The sequence below is a fragment of the Sinohyriopsis cumingii genome, chromosome 8, assembly GCF_028554795.1.
Source record: "Sinohyriopsis cumingii isolate HCF-2022 chromosome 8, ASM2855479v2, whole genome shotgun sequence".
In the NCBI taxonomy this organism is placed as follows: Eukaryota; Metazoa; Mollusca; class Bivalvia; order Unionida; family Unionidae; genus Sinohyriopsis; species Sinohyriopsis cumingii.
This window is the reverse complement of record NC_142968.1, coordinates 109,186,599-109,207,965: the sequence shown is the minus strand read 5'-3', so window position 1 is coordinate 109,207,965 and position 21,367 is coordinate 109,186,599. Positions and strand designations below refer to the sequence as shown.

Genomic DNA, 21,367 nt, shown 5'->3' with positions numbered 1-21,367 from the left:
ACGTTAAAAATCCTAATCAAACGTACATATTTTCTTTCTAAAAAATTTACAAATGTACATTAAATATGGATCTAATTTTGACCGTATGTACCAGCTGGTTGAGTAGTGTTGTGAGGATGTTTCAAAAAAAAAAGGGGGGGGGGTCGAGGATGTTTTGATTTGTGCTATATAATTTACGAAGTAATGGACGCGATTACGCACACAACAAAAGAGTGTGTATACTTGACATGCATGTGATGTATGCTTCAAATTACAGGAATAATATGACCATTAAAATAGGGCGAGAAAATAATTTTACTATTTGGTTCAGAAAATTTGAAGCAAAATTTCAGCCGGAAGTTACCTGGTGCTCGCGATGAGCTGCAGTGCTATTATTTTGTTTTGATTGAGATCTATGGTTAAAGTTTAGAAATTTAGAAAATTAAAAGAAATATATTTACTCGAATGAAAATGAAGCACCGAGACAGCTCTCTGGTTCAAAGGAACATGGAAACATAAATAAATGATCCCAAAACGCATGAGAAAAATAATTGACTAGCACTTCTCGACGCATGCGCACATTCGATAATTCTAAACAACTTTAACTCCGAATCGTAGAAATGTTATAAAGACGATCTTTTTTCTTTCATTGTTATAGTGCCATTGTGGACACAACAAAGTGGTGCAAAAAGAGATATATTGCTAGCTTTCAAAAGGTAACCATAGCAACTGGATACACGCAGAACCTCTCAGCATGGAGTCGACAGATTGACGTAATAGGAGATGTATTTTGATTAATTTATTACACCGGAAAATTGTCTCTGTTCGGATCATGCTAGCATTCATCATATTAGGGCATCCAAACAATTATTTTTACCATGTTTACATTAATTCGGTGCCTGTTTCAATGAGTGGCGAGATATTTAAAATCACTTTACTTTTGTATGGTTCAGAAGGAAGATAGAGAACAAAGAGAGACAATCTGTTAGCTCTAATCAAAACCATTTAATTGTCAGTTCTGTGTTGCTAAATACAAGGAAAATATCTCCAAATGAAAACAACTTCTGCTTCCATGCCTTAGAGTTGTTGTGCTTTTGTATGTGTGATTTTCGATTATGTTTTAATGTCATGCAGTGTTTGTGTTAAAGAGTCGATCCAACCTAACGTAGTCATCGTTGAATTGTGAATTGTCTGCAGTGAGTCTCAATTAGTGTTGTACTAACAAGAGAACGATACCATTTAAACACGAATGCCCGAGCGACTCAAATATAATATACGGTTTATACTCGCTTATAAGTCGGACCCAACTTTCCACAACATTTACCTGATATACTGTCCCATAATAAGCCTGTGGATCCGGGTCTCTGTTGCTTTGTTCTACTGATTAACCTGAACAAACTGCATACAGGGGGAGATGGTTTCGCATTATGCGACGGCTGGTCATTGTATATAGAGTTTGGAATTGGATCCGACCTATGTGTGATTATAGACGGAATAAAAAGATGTAAATATCTCCGTCCAAATGCATAATTTATTTCTCATATTTTCAAAAGAAAACCGCCCATAAAATGAAACGTACACTTTTTAATAGATTTATCCTGTAACGGGCATTGGTGTAAAAATACACAATAAGAGCTGGCTAAATGTAAAGTTCAAAAATGGGAATCTTTCTATGTCATATAAAGACTTTTCACACGTCATAAGAAGCAACAAAGCAAAGACCTTTTCCTCTAGCTTTCCCGTTTGCCACAACAAAATTAAGAAACACTTTTATAAATTTAGTGAAATCAGATGTATCCACATGAGGAAAATGTTGACTTAAAGTGATTGTAATAAACAGATGAATTAGTCACTTTACAGACCATTAAAAAGGATGACCTCTTTCTCCTGGAATTGGTCTCTTTTTAACTAATATGTGTAGATTGACGTCCAAACAACGTCATTGTTTGTATGCATACATGACAGATAAAAGGAAACCTGCACAAACAAATTATGTGAAAAATTAAACCATGCTTTGTGTAATGAAACCAGTCATTGCCAACCCTTTGCTAATTCTTTTACTTTTTCCACCACAGGAAACTCGGATTAGTTTTACTAACATTTAACTTAAGTTGCATTTATTTGTTAAAGCAATATCTTTTCGGGCTTGATGGGTTTTTGGGTGATTTGGTAGATGTGCAGTATTGAAAAGTGACAATACTATATGGTGTATGTATTTAATTTATACCGCCGCCTTCACTTATTTCCACAATACTGTGTCGTTTTATCTCGTTATCGAATGAAGAGCCAAGGATTGAACAACTGCATGGGCCAAACAAAATGACGTCAGATAACAGCCACTGTCTGTTGTGTATTACCGTATCATGGAATTTTAGCAAATATTTTGATCGCTCAGTTGGCCTAAGTGGTTACAGCGCTCGCCTTGGATGCGGGATGTCGCGGGTTCTAATCCCGGGCGAGTTATATTAAAGATATAAAAATGGTACTAGCAGCTGCATCGCTTGTCACTCAGCATTAAGAGGTCAGTGTTAGGACTGGTCGACCTAGTGTCAGGAGAATGCGACTGGCTGGGACATGATGCCCCAGTGCTAGACATCACAATAAACTGCCACATTGCAGACATCTTAGTGATATGACTGGAAAATTGTTAAAGCTACGTTAATAAATCCAGATATATATCTCTCCCTCACACACACACACACACACACACACTCGAGCAAATATGTACCTAATACTACTTTTAAATGTTCATTTAGTTTTCGATACATTTTTCTAATGACAAAACAACATCACTATGTTTTGTCTGGCTCTTTGTAAACAACAGCTTATGGTCAACATAAATTAGCTATTTAAAAACATTTGCATTGACCTCGATATCAACAGTTGAAAATAATAAATTGTGGCAATATTGCCACTTAGTATAGGCTTTGCCACCCGGGATATGCTTTACCACCTTACCACCTACCCACCTGGGATATGCTTTACCACATAGGATAGACTTTACTTCGAACTAACCATTTTGTCTTTTTATAAGCAGCTCTTATTGCGTTGAATGTTTGGAAAGCTTTGGACATTATTCCATTTTGTACATGTAACGTTTGTGACGTTTGTTTTGTTGTGTTTTTGAAGTGTGTATTTTGATGTATTTTATTAAAGAAGTGATTGTAATTATGGTTTTTCATACCTTAAAAAATGTCAGTAATGTTCAGCCCAAACATATCTCTCTGGAAAGCAGTTATCACTTTATCGATAAATAAAATACAAATATGTTTCTCATTTTATTTTTGTGCACGTATCATGTACATTTTTAAAACTAAATATAGCATAATAAAAAACGCAATATTAGGAAACTAAACGGGGAAATATAAAATAATGTTCTTATAGGGTGCTAAGGAAATTATTTTCCTTCGAATTATATTTTACATGCATATGTTCGGTGAAGTAATTGTTAATTTGTTTCATATTTAAAGTACAGTACTTTATTTAAATAAACTTTGAAGATATAATTAAAGAACATTATTTTACATTCCAAAGATAAATTCTAATTGATTACAGACTGTGCGTCTCTTGATTTTTAAAAAATTTTGAGAAAAGAAAATTCATATCATATAAATTTGATAATGCTGATAACTAATTCTTTTCTCTGTTTTTTGCAGTATACTTTATCACAGGAGACAATAGACTACCTAAAGAAGCCAACATTTGATATCTGGCATTGGGAACCGAATGAGGTAAATGTCTGGAATTAGACAAAAGCATGCCAGTTGGAAGCAAAGAAAGATACACTTTATTTTTTTTAATGTTTTTTTTTCTTTTTTTTTTTTCAATATTTTTTTTACATTCGTTTTACTGTTTGATTTCCCGGAAAATGAAGCTGTTGATCAAAGAATCTATAAAACACTGCTAAAAATACGATAGTGGTTTGCAGCTAATGTCACAGCGGAAAAACGAACACAAGAATGCACTCCCACTTAAACACATATAGACACAAAATTTCACCGGGATTTACACGCGTATGGTATTTGTTCAGGATTTACTCTGGTTAACTAAGTCCTTTTCCCCACTTGGAACCACATATCATGAAACGATTGCTTAGAAAGTCTTCCGAATTATAACGACTATGTCTTTCAGCAGTACTTTGCGAAGCAAAATATCTCTCAGAGCAGTATGACGCACCTTGCAGAGTAAATAAGGAAATATACGGTTTCGTCTAGCTAGGCTTGTAAGCATTGGCTGGAGGTTTATGCATGGCAGTGGGGCCCTGCGACACCAAATGCCATGGGTGTCACAAAATAGACATTATAGAGACACAAAAGTGTACGTGACCCCATCTACTAATACCCGTGACCCTATCTTGGAGTTGAACTTTTATCTTTGGTTCCATTTTTCTGGCACATTATACGTTCTCAAATAATCTTCAGGAAATGATAAATATTAGAGCATCATACACAACTGTTCATTAGAAAAATGCATGATATACATGACGCTGTTTACTTTTATAAGATAAAATGAACACAAGTTTGATACTGGATTTGTCCTAAGCACTTAACATAAATATATGACGTTCTGGCATAGCGTTGCGAAATGTTACATTCGACTGTGTGGAAAGATTTTGATAATAGGATGTTATGGCATGCACAAAACAGGAATGTAACGTGATACACTCTTTAATGAAAACTTCATATTTTCTGTATGATTGTGCGTATCAGTACATTATATTTCAGCCGAACATCCGTTTGGGTATAATATTGTAGTCACTAAGAAAATGGTTGATCTTGTCTCTTATTTCGTCTTGAGGTTTGCTAACCAGTGACGAATAGTAAGTATATGCATTAAATAAAATGCATCGTTGAGTCTAAACAGAAAATAAGATGTTTACTTAATTAAGCTTCCTGGCTTCTGCGTAGAAAGAAAGACCGTTCCGGAAAGATCACTTGCACTACAACAATACCATGGATTTTATTCAAATGTAAATGTTTCCATAAAATGCAACATGATCTATGCTGTATTTTGTACAGTGTGTCACGATTAGTGAATAACTTAAGTACGATAGCCTTGGTGTATCTGATGTACCTGAATTTATCCAAACGTAGAGAAAACGATTAAAAGTTTTAAGAAACATTACTTTTGTCAGTAATACCTTTTACTGAAATATAATGTCCATATTTAACGGAATACTTTTATTTCACAGGTGTTGAGTGTACTAAACAGATATGTCCATATTTGAACGGAATACTTTTATTTCACAGGTGTTGAGTGTACTAAACACATATGTCCATATTTGAACGGAATACTTTTATTTCACAGGTGTTGAGTGTACTAAACAGATATGTCCATATTTGAACGGAATGCTTTTATTTCACGGATGCTGAGTGTACTGAAATGTAATGTTCATATTTAAAGGAATATATTTATTTAACGGATGCTGAGTGTACTGAAATGTAATGTTCATATTTTAAAGGAATATATTTATTTCACAGATGCTGAGTCTGCTAGAGCACATGTACCATGATCTCGAACTTGTTCAGGAATTTAATATTAATCCAATCACGCTCAAAAGATGGCTGGTAAGTAAAATGTATTCAGCAAGTTCAAAGACCATTTTGTTTCTACTTTATATTGTCGAGGGGCCCCAAGTGGCCGAGTGGTCTAAAGCGCTCTACGTCACGGATCACTGCCATCTCACCTCTGTCTGCGTGGGTTCGAGTCTCGGGTTCAGCCTATGTGGGTATGTGAGAAAGCTTGCCAGTAGCTTCTCGTGGGTCGGTGGTTCTTTCAGGGGTTTTCCCGGGTTCTTCCTCCACCATTAATACTGGTCGCCATGTATAGCCTATCGTGTGCTGAAAAATGGCGTTAAACCCTACAACAACAACAACAGCAACTCTGTATTGTCAGTTGGTAACACAAGGGAATCAATTGGAATTTCCCACTATGACTAATGTATTTACACGTTTCTTTCAGTTATTACGGTAGGAGACAATTCTTTGTGAATTCCCAAGTGTTATTTTTGGTAAATTAACTGAGCATATGAACCTACATTGCATGCGACATGCCTATCAGCAGACTGGAGCTCTGAACACATTGACAAATGGGTTTAGTAAATAATAAAATAATTTTGAATAATGCCCAACATTAGCCCTTTTTCAGTCTACTTTCAGTTGCAACAGTTTCTGTACATTTTGCGTTAAATGTGGACACCTTAAATCGTTATTTTCAATGCGTTATTGCTTCAGATTATCTTCCAACGCTTCCATCAGCTATATGGAAGTGGAAGAAGTGCCCGAATAAACTGCATATCTTCTAGGCAGTCTCAGATTGAATATCTTCCAGGCAGTCTCAGATTGAATATCTTCCAGGCAGTCTCAGATTGAATATATTCCAGGCAGTCTCAGATTGCATATCTTCCAGGCAGCCTCAGATTGAATATCTTCCAGGCAGTCTCAGACTGAATATCTTCCAGGCAGTCTTAGATTGCATATCTTCCAAACAGTCTCAGATTGCATATCTTCCAGGCAGTCTCAGATTGCATATCTTCCAGGCAGTCTCAGATTGCATATATTCTAGACTGTCTCATATTGAATATTTTCTAGGCTGTCTCAAATTGTACATCTTATTTAGTCTGTGTCAGGTTGCACATATTCTAGGCTGTCCCAGATTATAGCATTTATACATGTGTGATAAGACCGCTGTGGTGGCCTAGTGATCAGAGCGTCCGCCTTGCATGCGATTAGTCGCAGGTTCGAACCACGGCTGAGTCATACCAAAGACTTTTAAAAATGATACTAACAGTTGCTTCGCTAGGGGCTCAGCATTACGAGGCTAGTGTTAGGACTGGTCGGCCTGGTTTCGGGATAATGTGACTGGCTGGGGCATGATGTTACATGTCTGCGTCATGATGTCCTATTGCTAGACATCACTATAAACTGCCACACTGCAGACATCGTAGCGATATGACTGAACAATTATTAAAGCCACGTTAAAAATCCAAATCACACACACACACAAACAGATCACATACACAAATACACACGCACACACAGGGCCGGCGCTACCATATAGGCAAACTAGGCAGGCGCCTAGGGCGCTGATTTCAGGGGGCGCATTTCTCCAAATCAACAACAGTTTAGAAAAATAAATAGATACATTTCAGTTTTATTGAGGGTCGTTTTTTATCCTGGTTTATTTCATACAGGGACAAATAATCGGGTAGATTCAGTCTGACCGAAACACCAGGCTGACCGGAACAAGCAAAATGAGTGAGTGAAAATCGCGCGTATACGAAACTTTCAGGACGTAATTACGTTCGCGTGCTTTTATAGTCCACGAGTTTTTCCGTGGGATCACGCGTATACGAAACCTTCAGTTTGTCACGGAAACCAAACTGAGGGGGTTAACTCCTTATTTTAATGGTATAAACAACGAAAGAATTGGGCAGACAAATTTGCCCATTTCATGAACTGGGCAATTTGACAGATTGGTTGTAACATATATATATATTTTCCAGCGTGCCATGGCGGAAAAAAAGAAAAAAACCTCTGGAGCCCAGTACCGCAAACGAAAAGCAGAACAAATTAAGGGGCTAGCAAAGCAAGAGGGGTTCTTCCTGAAATACCTTCGTCCAGAGAAAGCAAAACAAGAACACGATGAGTGTGTTCTTGCTGAAATTAGCACTGGGAGCACTGAATATTGTGAACCTACTACACATGATCAACGCTTTTTTTTGGGGGGGGGGGGTCCAGACATTTGAACACAGAGGGGTAATTTTTTTTTAAAATTACCCTTGGTGTGTGCTCAAATGTTGAAATATTTTTTACAAAAATTTATTGTTTATAAATTTTGAAATTGATATTTTCCAGGGGGGTGGGTGGGGTGGCGCCAGAATCTAACCTTGCCTAGGGCGCCATATAGTCTGGCGCCGGCCCTGCACACACATACACACAAATATGCACACACACACACAAACACACACACACACACACGTGTGTGCTAGTATCCAACTGAAAACAAGATATGCAACCTGTAACGTGGATTCGTAGACACTTATCTTCCGGCGCATTATGCGACGTTAGAGTCAATTGTACGGTGATTACAGTTAGACGAGTGTTACACACATGTGAGTACGACAGTTTATTTACTATCTGGAAAATATACTGTCACTAAATAAAACATTTATCCCTGAATCTGTGCTTCCTTTAATTAAGCAATGATTTTTTCCTCTATGAAATGAAATGATGTGATTGTTGTTTTTATTGTTTGTTGCCAAAACACTAAACCTGCTAAAATTTCCAAATTACTTAGTTTCTCAAGTTACCGTTTAACTTCACATATGTTATCGTACAAGCAGACATTTTCGTGTGGTTACATTTAATGTGTTAGCGACATTGTTATTTATATTCTGGACAGTACGTGCCAATTCACTTGTATTGAAAAAGACAAATCCATCAGCTTGACAATTGTGACGTCCGTTGGGAAGACCTCGTTGTGATATTTTGTGAATTCCGTTAATGGAGAACTGACGAACATAATATTATTGGAGTTTTTGAATCCTTAAAAAAGGTGAAAGTAACGAGATTCGGTCTTTTGAGTGTATTCTTTAAAAGGTCTGTAGCAAATTCCGGCTGTTCTTCAAATGTCACGTCTATATCTTGTCTTGGGGGAGGGGAGAAACCTTCGTATGAGTCAAACTATATATAGCTAAAAGAAATATCGAAGTAAGTTGCGTTTGTCATTGCCTGTATTCTGAAAAAAATTAAGACCGACAGAGACTGTGACAGACGTCTCATTTTCTTGACAAATATGGTCATGAACAGTACAAGGTGAGCAGCAAAAGCCGGTGTGCAGACAACATACCGTCCATACTAGGTTATAAGAGGAGCCCAACTGCAAAACAAAACCGAACCTGATCTGCCGTAGCATAATGTGCCTGACGATCAGGGTCTATGATGTTTGTTCTACTGATTGCTCCTAACAAACTGCACATGCCCATATCTGCCGATGCATAATGCGAAGGCAGATCTGGGTTTGTGCAGTTTGCAGTTGAACTCCTCTTATAAGCGAGTACATATGTAGATGTATACAGCTCACGTAGATTCAATGTTTACGCAGGTGTAATGCAATGAAATATAATTCCCCTCAGAGGAGAATAAAACGGAGTACAGAAGTACTGAGATATGACCGAGGAGGGTCTGAAACATACAGACATCGTTTTAACTGATGGGGCAACAAAGAGTTATACTCCACCACCACCACCACCACCAGCTAGGAGCCAGAATAACGAGGCTAGAAACAACGTTATCGCCTGACCTACAAAGGGACATTCAGTGAACCAGGAAGAATATTACAGATCGTCCATTATATCTAAGTATAGCATATATTCACTGGCACTAGAACACAATACTGACTATATTGTGCCGATTAAAGCGAAGTTATGAAAATGTAAAGGTAAAGAATTGCAAAAAAGAACTTCCTTCGAATATAAGACTACGGCATGGTCCATTAATTAAAAATATGATCTCTCTAAAACTCAGACTTAGTTGGAAGTCTGTTGTCTGATTGGTCGTTGATTTCAGTATTAACCAATCAGACGAAAGATGACATCATTTTGGGCGTAGTATGTGTGTGATCTAAAATTTATTTATTTTTGTAAATTTTCGGGCTACACATCAGTTAACAAAAAGGATGTCGAAGAATAACCTGACCTTGATCAATCTCAATTCTTTTTACTACATATTCCTACCCATATCCCTTACTTCGCCCCACCCTCACCCCGACAGTGAACAAGCGTTGTAACACAAACATATGGCAGACTGTCACGGGTCTTTCCAATAAGAAGCTTGGTCAGAACATGTGTATAAATGTTATTGTAAATTTTATACATTTGACCTTTCACGCCATCCTCATGAACCAGCGGTAGGAGTAAAAAATGACACGGTTACGCACGGGCAAAGCAACTAGACCAAGTCTATAGAGTTTCCACTCTGCGAGTTAGTAAATATGGTAACAGAAGAACGGCGGGAAGGAACAAACAGACAACTGGACGGACGAGTGTATAACGATATTTGGAGCGTGGGGATAATAAGAATAATATCAGTTTGATCTGCCAACAGATGATCTACGATGAAGACATTTTTCAGTCTATCTCCAATTGATAAGTCTTAGAAACAAGCGTAATAAATGTTAAATCTTGCCTACAAAACGTTTACAAAACTTTAATTTCATGAGTTAAGAACCATCAATGTTAACACGCTTATTTTTCTGTCACGTGGTGTAAGTTCATGTCATTATGGGTATCTTTAAGATCTGCATTGGAGTATGATATTTTTAACACCGGATCCTGTTTTCTTCTGCTTTAAACGGCATAGCCGTTGTAATTAATTTGAACACCCGTATAACAAACCTCGTGTTTTAAATTGGAAAATACGCAAATTTTTGCTTATTTTTCAGTTATGTGTACAGGAGAACTACCGGAACAATCCCTTTCATAACTTTCGGCACTGCTTTTGCGTGACGCAGATGATGTACGGTATGATCCATCTCTGTGAACTCTGGGATCGTATGTCACGTGAAGACTTGGGGATTCTGCTCACAGCGGCAATCTGCCACGACGTCGACCATCCAGGTTATAATAACACGTAAGTATTTAAGAGAAATAAATAGTATATTGGTTCACTAGACATACATGTCAATGATGTCAAAAAGATGCACACAATTGTTTGCTCGCATGGCTGTAGAAACAAAAATTGATCATATGAAGTTACATTGCAAAAAACAGAGTTTGTCTGTAAACTATAAATTTATAAATTGTGCTTCTATTTACGTTCATTAAGATTTATCACGGATCTTGTCACCCATGCATAGCATATGCAATGAACATTTAGGTTTTAGTTCTATATAAATGAGCATTTTACCAAAATAAATTAAAGGCAGCAAGATTGTGCGTATCGATCAAATCCTGTTTTCTACATGCCCATCATATACTGTTTTCTACATGTTCATCACACTGTTTTCTACATGTCCCTCGTAAACTGTTTTCTGCATGTTCATCATACTGTTTCCTACATGTTCATCATACTGTTTTCTACATGTTCATCATACTGTTTTCTACATGTCCCTCGTAAACTGTTTTCTGCATGTTCATCATACTGTTTCCTACATGTTCATCATACTGTTTTCTACATGTTCATCATACTGTTTTCTACATGTCCATCATATACTGTTTTCTACATGTTCATCATACTGTTTTCTACATGTCCCTCGTATACTGTTTTCGACATGTCCTTCATATACTGATTTATACATGTCCGTCATATATTTTTTTATACATCACGTCCAACATATGCTGTTTTATACTTGATCAAACAATGAAACAAACACTACCGAATGCTTTCTTTAAACTGAAAATCTGTTATAAAGATGTTGCATCTAAAATGAAATTACTGGACATGAATACGTGCCAAATGTCAGCTTGACATGCTACCTGTCCGTTAAATAACAATAGCGTTATCTGTAATGAAAATAGTAATCATCCCATTTGTAATGTTGCATTTTCCTTGATACGAATCCGAGAAAGCAAAACACCTTTCAAAGTTACGTTACGGTTGATTATGATGTCATTCAGATACCAGATCAACGCTCGGACGGAGCTTGCACTACGATACAATGACATATCCCCATTGGAAAATCATCACTGTGCCGTAGCATTCCAGATACTCTCCAACCCAGAATGTAACATATTTGCAAACATCGACAAAGACACATATAAAAGGGTCAGAGCGGTAAGTCGCATAGGATAGTTGGTTAAAGTTGTTCGAGTTTAATTTCTTTAATAAGCGCAAGATATGATGTGTGTGTGTGTGTGTGTGTGTGTGTGTGTGTGTGTGTGTGTGTGAGAGAGAGAGAAAGAAATAACTTTAACTTTTTTGGATCTTCGACTTAACTACAAAGTTATGATATTTGTAATTTTTTAATGTAACGAAGCAATGTACAATCGGCTGTGTTTACTGCTGGAAATATTTCTTCCATGATGATCATCTTCTGTGATTCATTGCGCATGAGCAATGCATACATTGGAAATGAGTCAACTAATCACGAATGATAATGACGTCATCTTTTAATGCATAACATATATAGTATTCTCATTAATATCCTTTGTAATAACCTTATATGTGCATTTGACAATGAAGGTATGAATAGCAACAAAACTATTTCAGCTATTTCGATTGCCTTTAAATTGTCGCATTCTTGTGTCGTACTTGGTATCCTGTTTGAGAATTCCAAAAATGAATAATTAGATTTAAGTTCCTTATAGACATGTGAAGTACGCAATTTTGACATTTTATTGTATTTTCTTTATTATAATAATATGATTGTGATAAATCTTTGATGTATTTATAAATTCCCACTATGATAATGCTAATGGACTCCCGGCTGCGAAGAACTCAGAACCTGCCGGCCTAAACGAATTTTCGCTTTTCCCGTGTATAATCGTTTATAAGACGAGTCTAACTGCAAACTGGACAGACACAGATCGGCCGGCGCATAATGCCCCGGCAGATCTGGATCTATCCAGCTTGTTTAGGAATATTCTCTAGAATAAACTATATAGACCCTGATCTGCAGGCGCATTATGCTTCAGCAGATCAGGATCTTTGTAGATCCTGATGCACCAGTGTCGGCAAATCAAAGCTGTTCGCAACTGGTTGCATATTGTGAAAGTGCAAATATTGTAATTAAGATAAGTAAACATTGTATTTAATACAGTTATATATTCAATGAACAGGGAATAACCATGCTGATTCTGGCCACAGACATGGCGCGTCACGGAGAGATAATGGAAAGCTTCAAGAACAAGGTCGTCAAATTTGATTACAAGAGCAAGGAAAACATAGACACGGTATTCAGTTCACCATCAAATTAAAAAATATATTAGAGTACAGGCATACAATAAACGTAATCACACACGTCTTTGTTAGACCCATCATCAGAAGATTTCCGTTATGTTAATTTGTTTTATTGTTTTAAATAATTGCTTGTATGGAATATTTTTTTGTTGTTCTTGCAATAAACAGATATTGTATTTTTTTTCTGAAAATCCGGAAGGCATACAAGAAAAATATTGTCAATAATAGTTGCCCTTATACTGTTCTGCAGAAAATAAAGTTTAAATAAAAAACAACATTAAATTCTGGTTAAATCTCCTCATGTACAAAGTTGTAGGCAACACTCTTACCCATTCCTATTTATGTTCGTTTTCCTTTTCAGCTGAAAATGGTCCTCATTAAATGTTGTGATATTTCAAATGAAGTCAGGCCAATGGAAGTTTCAGAACCCTGGGTTGACTGTTTATTGGAGGAATATTTTAATCAGGTAAAATATTCCCTTTATGTTTCACTATATTGATTAGGCATCTTGTACATTTATACTACAATTTTAATGAAGCATGCAGCCTTGGCTTTAAGTTCAACTGCACCAAGAATATATTATCTATGTTAAGCACTAACTCGAACACAACGTATAAAAAAACGGCATTGTTAATTTCAATTTCCCATAAATAGTAACATTTAAATGAAATGGCTGGATTAGGAGGTTTTGTTTAGTGACCTTTGCTTAACCGGTTGAAACTACACCTATTCGCCATGTCATCCTACGTAAAAGCTAAAAGGTTGACGTCAGCATTAAGAGGTTAATGCTAAGACTGGTCAGCCTGGAGTCAGGATAATTTGACTGGAGAGTTATTCTGTAAACTGCAGACATATCCTAGCAGCATCACTAAAATTGTTAAAGCTTCGTTAAAAATCTAAATCACACGCAGACATGATTAATATAAGTTCAGATATATCAGCCAACATTTTATTGTATTTGGACACCCTGAAAAATATTCCCAACAACGTTCTTGTATGATCTTTGTTGATTTAATTTTTGTAACGATCGACTACGTTCAGTTGATATCATTTCATCTCCAAAAGGAAACTGTACAGAAAAAATGCTCACATGAGATTTAATTTTCAAATAAAATTTATCAAACTAATGGAACAAAGTCAATATTTTGTGAGCGTTCTTAGAACTTATGCATGACATGAAGCAAACTGATAATGCTAAACAACAGTTATAGATTTCGCAGAAAACTGGAAGTTATATAAGAACTGACGGTAATATCTGATAATTAGGCGATGACCGTTCTTGTATTGTCTGTAAATGATTTTCAGGATACAAGACTTTATGAATCCCATAAAAAAAAAACGAAGTTAAGTTCTTATTATTACAAAGAGCTAAGTACATTTATGCCAGTCGCAATTAATGGCATAACTATATTTCAACAAGTGTTTAATATTATCAAAGAATATAAGAACGGTGCAAGAATACACAAGTTCTTTCTTTCTGGTGTTACGAACTAAAGCAGGGGTTGGGAACCTTTTTTACATAGCGTGCCACCCTTATCCGGATTAATTACAAAATGAACGAGCGCGTGCCACCAGTAAGAGAGTAATACTGTTAAAATCGAGTTTGGCTGTCCTTCTCGTGCACACAAAACCTCTTAACGTGCCACCTTGTGCCAAGCGTGCCGTAGGTTGCCGACCCCTGAACTAAACTATATGTCTACATGGTCTTCCAGGCCCATTTACACAAACTAAATTAAATATTAGTTGTTCTTCTGTAAGTTAATATTAATATATTTTAAGCAAAATTCCATTCAGTCATGATGGCTGACTGTTCTGCACCCTAAATGTCGTCCAAAGTCTTCCAGACAACATTTACTGATCGCTATGGACTTTTGCAATAGTGGCTGGTTACTAAAATGGGTTAAGAAAAGAGTACATCGGGTCCTTCGTGACTACTAACACGGTAGTACGATCGTTTTCAACACATGCAGCCTTCATTGTGACGTCACATAACCCGACATTTACTCAGAATTTACTGGATCACACATTGCACTTTCTCGTGGCTTGTATATAATGTAATGAACTTCCAAGGAATAATATGGATGAAACTGAAGTGAATAATCGCAATTTAAAGGCATGCCTACTCAAATTTTAAAACCGTCCACTCATTACTACAATAGTCAGATCTGAACTCATACATGACCTGTGTGATATACTTTATTAACTTCTATTTTTTATGTGTTACATGGTATGATTTGGACGAATTCATACAAGTCTTACAAAGGCTTGCGCTATTATTTTATAACTATTTGAAGTTCAATTCTTTATAATAATAAAAAAATGTAAACAACAAAAATGTAATCCCTACTAAGAGGTACATTCTAGGCTGCGCTGCTCCATTTCATGACGTTACAAATTAATATTAAACAAAGTAGGGTCACAGCTACTTAAATATCAATGTGAGGGGCATTATGTAATAAGTTTAATTGTGTTTCAGTCGGATAGAGAGAAAATGGAGGGATTGCCAGTTGCGCCTTTTATGGACAGGGATAAAGTGACCAAGCCCACCTCTCAAATCGGTTTCATCAAATTTGTCCTTTTACCTATGTTTGAGACTGTCGCTAAGGTAACGAGTTTTATTTATTTATTTATTTATTTATTTATTTATTTATTTATTTATTTATTTATTTATTTATTTTAATATGAGGCAAGTCCCTCAATGGCGCTGTTTGACAAGTGACACATTTGTCGTTGTTCAGGCAAACGTTTGTAATCTACTTCAAAATTCACAATAGTTTATGTAGGAATACCTCTTTAATATACACAGAGCACAACATACATCATAAAACAGATTCATTGCAAAAGTCTAATAACATTTATATTGATATTGCATTCCAAATTGATAAGTTTGCAATAGCATTTATATTGATATTACATTCCAAATTGATAATTAAGCAATAACATTTATATTGATATTACATTCCAAATTGATAAGTATATAATAACATTTATATTGATATTACATTCCAAATTGATAAGTATATAATAACATTTATATTGATATTACATTCCAAATTGATAAGTAAGCAATAACATTTATATTGATATTACATTCCAGATTGATAAGTATGCAATAACATTTATTTTTTTTAGAAAAAGCAGCAATTTCGGAAATTAAACATCTCTAAACATGACAACTTTGTCAAACCTAGGTTGATCTGCCACCATACCCCTTATCCAGAACTAATACCCACCCCCACCCCTTAACCGTGACCCATGGGTAGTAATCTGGTATTTGTTAAATGTAGTATATGTCTCTCTCTCTCTCTCTCTCTCTCTCTCTCTCTCATGCGTGTACAAAGTCTGATGAGATATATCGTTAATGTCGCTCACTGTAATATTTATATATTTTACCTCCCGCCAGGGACCTCGGAGATGGAACCTAAAAACCATACATCTTTTGCAGTTTGTAACCACATGAGCAGCCAATGTACTAACTTTGGCGAATTTCCTGACTGACGGGGGAGGGTATTACTAACCACCCACCCCCGTTCCCAAGCTAAATCGTGGTGATAGTATGGAATAGTAATAAACATTGTCCTGTAACCTTTCCGAAATGTATTGCCTGCCTCTTGTCGTGATTCCATCAAAACTGAATGACTTTCAGAAACCTAAGTTTGTTTATAAAAACCGTAACAATAGTGTGTTACCAAAGACGATCAAAGATTTATGCAAAATGCTCTTTAATTCATTTAGATTTATTCTATATTATCTTAGAAATATATTATATCCGTCAGAAAAAAAAGCATGTGAAATGTTGACCAAAAAGGTTGCTTGGCAACAAGAAGCGCGATAAGCTTCCTCTTTATTAAAACTGAATTTGTTTTTTCTCTAATGTTTCAGCTTTTCCCTCAGACAAGTGACGTCATGGTAAAACCGCTTCAAGAAGCTCTTGAAAGATACGAGGCAATGAAAATAATAGACGATAAAAAGTCAGAGGTATAATTCTGAACAGGCGCTATATGCGTGTCATACTTTCTAAATACTGTGATATAACATTTTTTATGTAGATTTATGTACAAGGGCTTGGTTCCCATGACCACCTTTCTATAAATTTATATGTAGATTTCCGTAATGGGCAAGACTGCGCAGCATTTCGAGAACTTTAAACTTAGATGCATAGCTTTCCCGTAGTCCTCTGCATTTTTCTCGTTATTATTCACACTTAAGAAATTCGCATTCAACAGCTGTCTCAAGATATCGTGCTAACAAAATAGAAACTAATAATCGTAAAATCAGTGGCGGTTTAAGCGTTCGAGGAGCCGGATGGCAGTATTCTTTAGTGGCGCCCCTACCGAAGCGCTGGGGGGGGGGGGGGCAATGCTTTTAAGCGGCGACTCTACTTTGCTTCATAACACAGTTTTCATGCCAATTGCCACCCTCCTTCCCACTCCTATGTTTTGTGAAGAATTGCCCACGGTACACTAAGAGTAAGGTGAAATGCCATGAAAATTTCAGCTTTAAAAGACAAAAGCTCCCGACGGTGCCCCTTAAGCATGACGCTCGGGAACAATGGCCCCCTTCCAACCCAAATCCCTCGTGTTGCCACTACGTTAAACTTAAAATGTAAACTTTCATTGAGCACAACCCAGTCGCGCCGCCACTGCGTTCATTGAACACATGATAATTATCACTGAGAAATAACATTCATTTCGAGAGTGATTTGCATGATTACGTCTTCAAACATGACAATTTATAAATAATTATTTTAGATCAATGGAATTAAATGTTTCACACAATAAGAAACTATTTTCATGCAATTCAATATATATATATATATTGCGAGTCGACTGTCAAAATTGGAAATATCCGATTTATGCGAACCGGCTGGTAAATAGAAGTTGTCGACTGAATCGAAACGTACGTTTAACTGAGACCATTTGGCAATAATTACGACGAGAAAACCAACGACAACTGGTATAGCATTCTTATTAAATGCTGGAATAGTCGTACTTCATCTCTTCCTTGTTAGTAACACATGGTTTTAAAAAGTTTCACTCTTACCACACAATTTCTTTTTATATTGTAGGATTTTGTCTAGGGTGAAATTCAATATATTAATTGATACCTTTTTGTCACATTTACTACTTCTGGTAGAATAGACCGCACTAAACAGGCTTCGTGCCGTCTTGTGGAATCGATCCTATCCAAAAACATTTGATAAACTGTATATAAATCTTCGTGTCGTATCAGCTTAGGCTAGGTCTAAGAGGCGCAGTATGTATGCATTAACAGGTTATTACATAATGCTCTGTACATTATGGATTTTTATTGTGCAAACCCGTGTTGCATTCGATATATTGCCAATATAGTTTTTTTCAGTACAACATAGACTAATACAAATCCATCATGTACAGTTCACGTATGTCGATTTATTTTTATTATACATTTGACTTCATTTCTAATTAGTCATTCGTTTTTTTCTTCTTCTAAGCATTCTTTGTTATCAATCATCTGCCGAAGTAGAGGTTTATCTAATTTATCATTGTTATGTGTAATCGGGCACTTGAACATGCCTATATAGAAATCCGTCTTCCATTATATCAGAAAAGCGAAGTGTCAAATGCCATTAAAATAAAAAGGCAAGCATAGCTTTCCAAAATACGTGTGTGTGTTTGATTTGGATTTTTAACGTAGCTTTAAAAAAATTTCAGTCATATCGGCTACGATGTCTGCAGTGTGGCAGTTTATAGTGATGCCTAGCACTGGGGCATCATGTCGCAGACATGTAGCATGATGTCCCACCCAGTCACATTATCCTGACACCAGGACGACCGGTCCTAACACCAACCCCTTAATGCTGAACGCCTACCGACGCAGCTGTTAGTACCATTTTTGTAAGTCTTTGGTATGGCTCGACCCGGCCAAAATACGCGAAGGCTCTGCACTATTGATCTCTGTGTTCGGTTTGGAACGAAATAAATAATTAAAAGATATGTGGCTGGCGTCAATAGAAGTGGGTCATTTATCAGTTTAAAACGGACATTTTCTTGGAAATGTTGAGCAGGTGTGAATTTTGTTTTAAGATCAACAAGAAGAGGAAGCAGGGACGTCAGTTCAACTTTGGGGGGGGGGGGCGGGCAAAACTTGACGGGCTTGTTAATTTTAGTATATAGACTACATCAATTTTACAGCACATGCAAATTTGCCCCCTCACCCAATGGCGTCCCTGAGAGGAAGTGTTCTAATTTTCACGCTCTGGTGATCACGGCACATGTTTCACACTCAGCTGCATGCACAAGCCGGACATATTAGCAAACTCGCAAGTAGCCTTCCTTACCCGTATAATATGACTGAAGGAAAATCTTGCCTGACTGGGGAACATTTCCTTTGAGCAAGTTTTCTTTCAGATGTTTAGATGGTTAAAATTATGCTCTGGAAGAACTTAAAACGTAGTAGCTTCCCCTAGATTCTCACTAGGGGTTTAATGCAAAAATGCAAAACGTTTCAATGTCAACAGAGCCATATCATGTCAAGAGTTGGGGGGGGGGGGGGAGACCGACATTTCAAAAGGGCCCTGACTTTCATCGAAAGGGCACCAAAGCAAAAGTCTATGTGTCTATTTACTCCAAGTGTGCATAATACACCCAAAACATGCACAATAAATAAAACGATGGTCAAATTTCAAGTGACTACTGACTGTACGTATTTGTGTGTGTGAATTTTTTAAGCGATGGGGGTGTCCGGAAACCTCCCCGCCCATTTTTCGGCCCTGGTTTTAAAAAAATCGTTAAAGTTGGTCCTGTAATGAAAAAGTAATTTGAAGGGCATTCTATCACTTTGAACAGTTGGCATGATCTCTTTGGTGAAGACTTAAATGATTTTTTTGAGTATCGTGTTCCATTGTGGTAGGATGAAATAATCTTTGAGGTATCATGTTCCATTTGTGATAGTATGAAATAATGTGTTGAGGTATTATGTTCCATTGTGATAGTATGAAATGATCTTTGGGGTATCATTTTCCATTGTGGTAGGATGAAATAATCTTTGAGGTATCATGTTACATTGAGGTATTATGAAAGTATCACTGAGGTATCATTTTCCATTGTGGTAGTATGAAATAATCTTTGAGGTAGCATTTTCCATTGTGGTAGTATGAAAAAATCTTCGAGATATCATCTGTTATTGAGGCAGTATGAAATCTGAGGTATCATATTCCAATGTGCTAATATGATATAATCTTGGTCACTTTTGCCGGGTTAGTTGGACATATATTGATGACGTCTTTGTATCATCGTTTGATTGATGGACTGCATCTGAGGTAATCCATCTCCACCACCTCGTTCTCAATACCACCCTGACCTGACAAGAGATAATGTATTTTTGAAAAGAAATTTTACAGATTACTGTGCTGCAAGTTAATAACATGAAAAATGTGCTGGACACGGAGATTTTAAAACGATATTTAGTGTTTAAACACTCCAATATCATTAACCTTTTAAGGTGACACCCGGGATGTTAGGAAGTGAACATGCATTAAAGTGATTATTCATCCACAAAATATATCAACAAGATTTCTAATCTAGAACATCTTGACCTGCTTTACGTAAAAGAACTAATGAAGGATACAGTCTATCATGAGGTTTCACATGATAGGGGAGGGGAAGGTTTCATCATTTGCACAACAGTTAGTATATAACAGTATACGAAGAGGCTGACTGGTAAAGCAGTAAATTAAAGATATTACCAAAATGAAAACTCAGCATGGAACTAACATTTATGAATATTTAAAGTGCACAAAACCTAATCAGTACATGATATTGCAATGAAATTAGTACCATGTTAAATTCATTTAGAAAACGGGAACTATTAATACTTCTTATCATTATTTTCATACGTCATTAATGATTAATGTGTGGAAATTCATCTTTGATCTATAGGTCTGCAGTTGAAAGAATTATTTACATGTACATATATTTCTCCAAGTTGAACTCAGAGCAACGTTCCAATCGCATTATGATTCATAGGGTATCGGTGCCATTATAGACTATTACACACATGAAAACACGACAGCTCTTATCCAGCATGGTTTAAAGCTGATCAAAATGCCGGGGTCAATGTTCGTTGATCATATCCGGGTCAATCAAAACTGGTTTGCAACCATATCACAGACTTTTCATGTTTACTTCCGCGACACTACTTTCACGACCACAATGACATGCATCTGAAAATAATGAAATCTTTTTCCCCAATTATTTCAAGGTAAAAATCAGTTTCTGATATGAATATTTGACAATGAGAGTTGCACTATGCACACATGCATCAAAGTAACTGCCTTGGAGAAGTCGCAAACAAATAGATTGATATCGACGTAGATGCAAGAAAATTTGTGGGGGTTTTTTTCTTTTGTTTTTACAAAGGACTGACAATGTTATGACTCCTAAACAAAGCAGGTAAACAAGGCAGGCATATTGCTAGGACTCCTAGACAAAGCAGCCATATTGTCAGGA

General features: G+C 36.5%; 1 protein-coding gene across 5 annotated transcripts in view; it reads left to right on the top strand.

The window, feature by feature from the left end:
* Positions 1-21,367, top strand: part of LOC149794359 (high affinity cGMP-specific 3',5'-cyclic phosphodiesterase 9A-like) — a 61,148-nt gene that overhangs the window by 34,229 nt on the left and 5,552 nt on the right. For 2 of the 5 annotated variants that reach the window (XM_089968524.1, XM_089968523.1), the window contains exons 8-16: positions 638-752; positions 3,636-3,710; positions 5,460-5,546; positions 10,423-10,610; positions 11,597-11,753; positions 12,758-12,871; positions 13,240-13,344; positions 15,355-15,483; positions 16,761-16,856. In XM_089968524.1, the coding sequence (XP_089824650.1) occupies positions 638-752; positions 3,636-3,710; positions 5,460-5,546; positions 10,423-10,610; positions 11,597-11,753; positions 12,758-12,871; positions 13,240-13,344; positions 15,355-15,483; positions 16,761-16,856 (1,066 nt within the window). The remainder of the gene's footprint in view (positions 1-637; positions 753-3,635; positions 3,711-5,459; positions 5,547-10,422; positions 10,611-11,596; positions 11,754-12,757; positions 12,872-13,239; positions 13,345-15,354; positions 15,484-16,760; positions 16,857-21,367) is intronic. The other 3 variants (XM_089968528.1, XM_089968526.1, XM_089968525.1) reach the window with 2 other exon arrangements.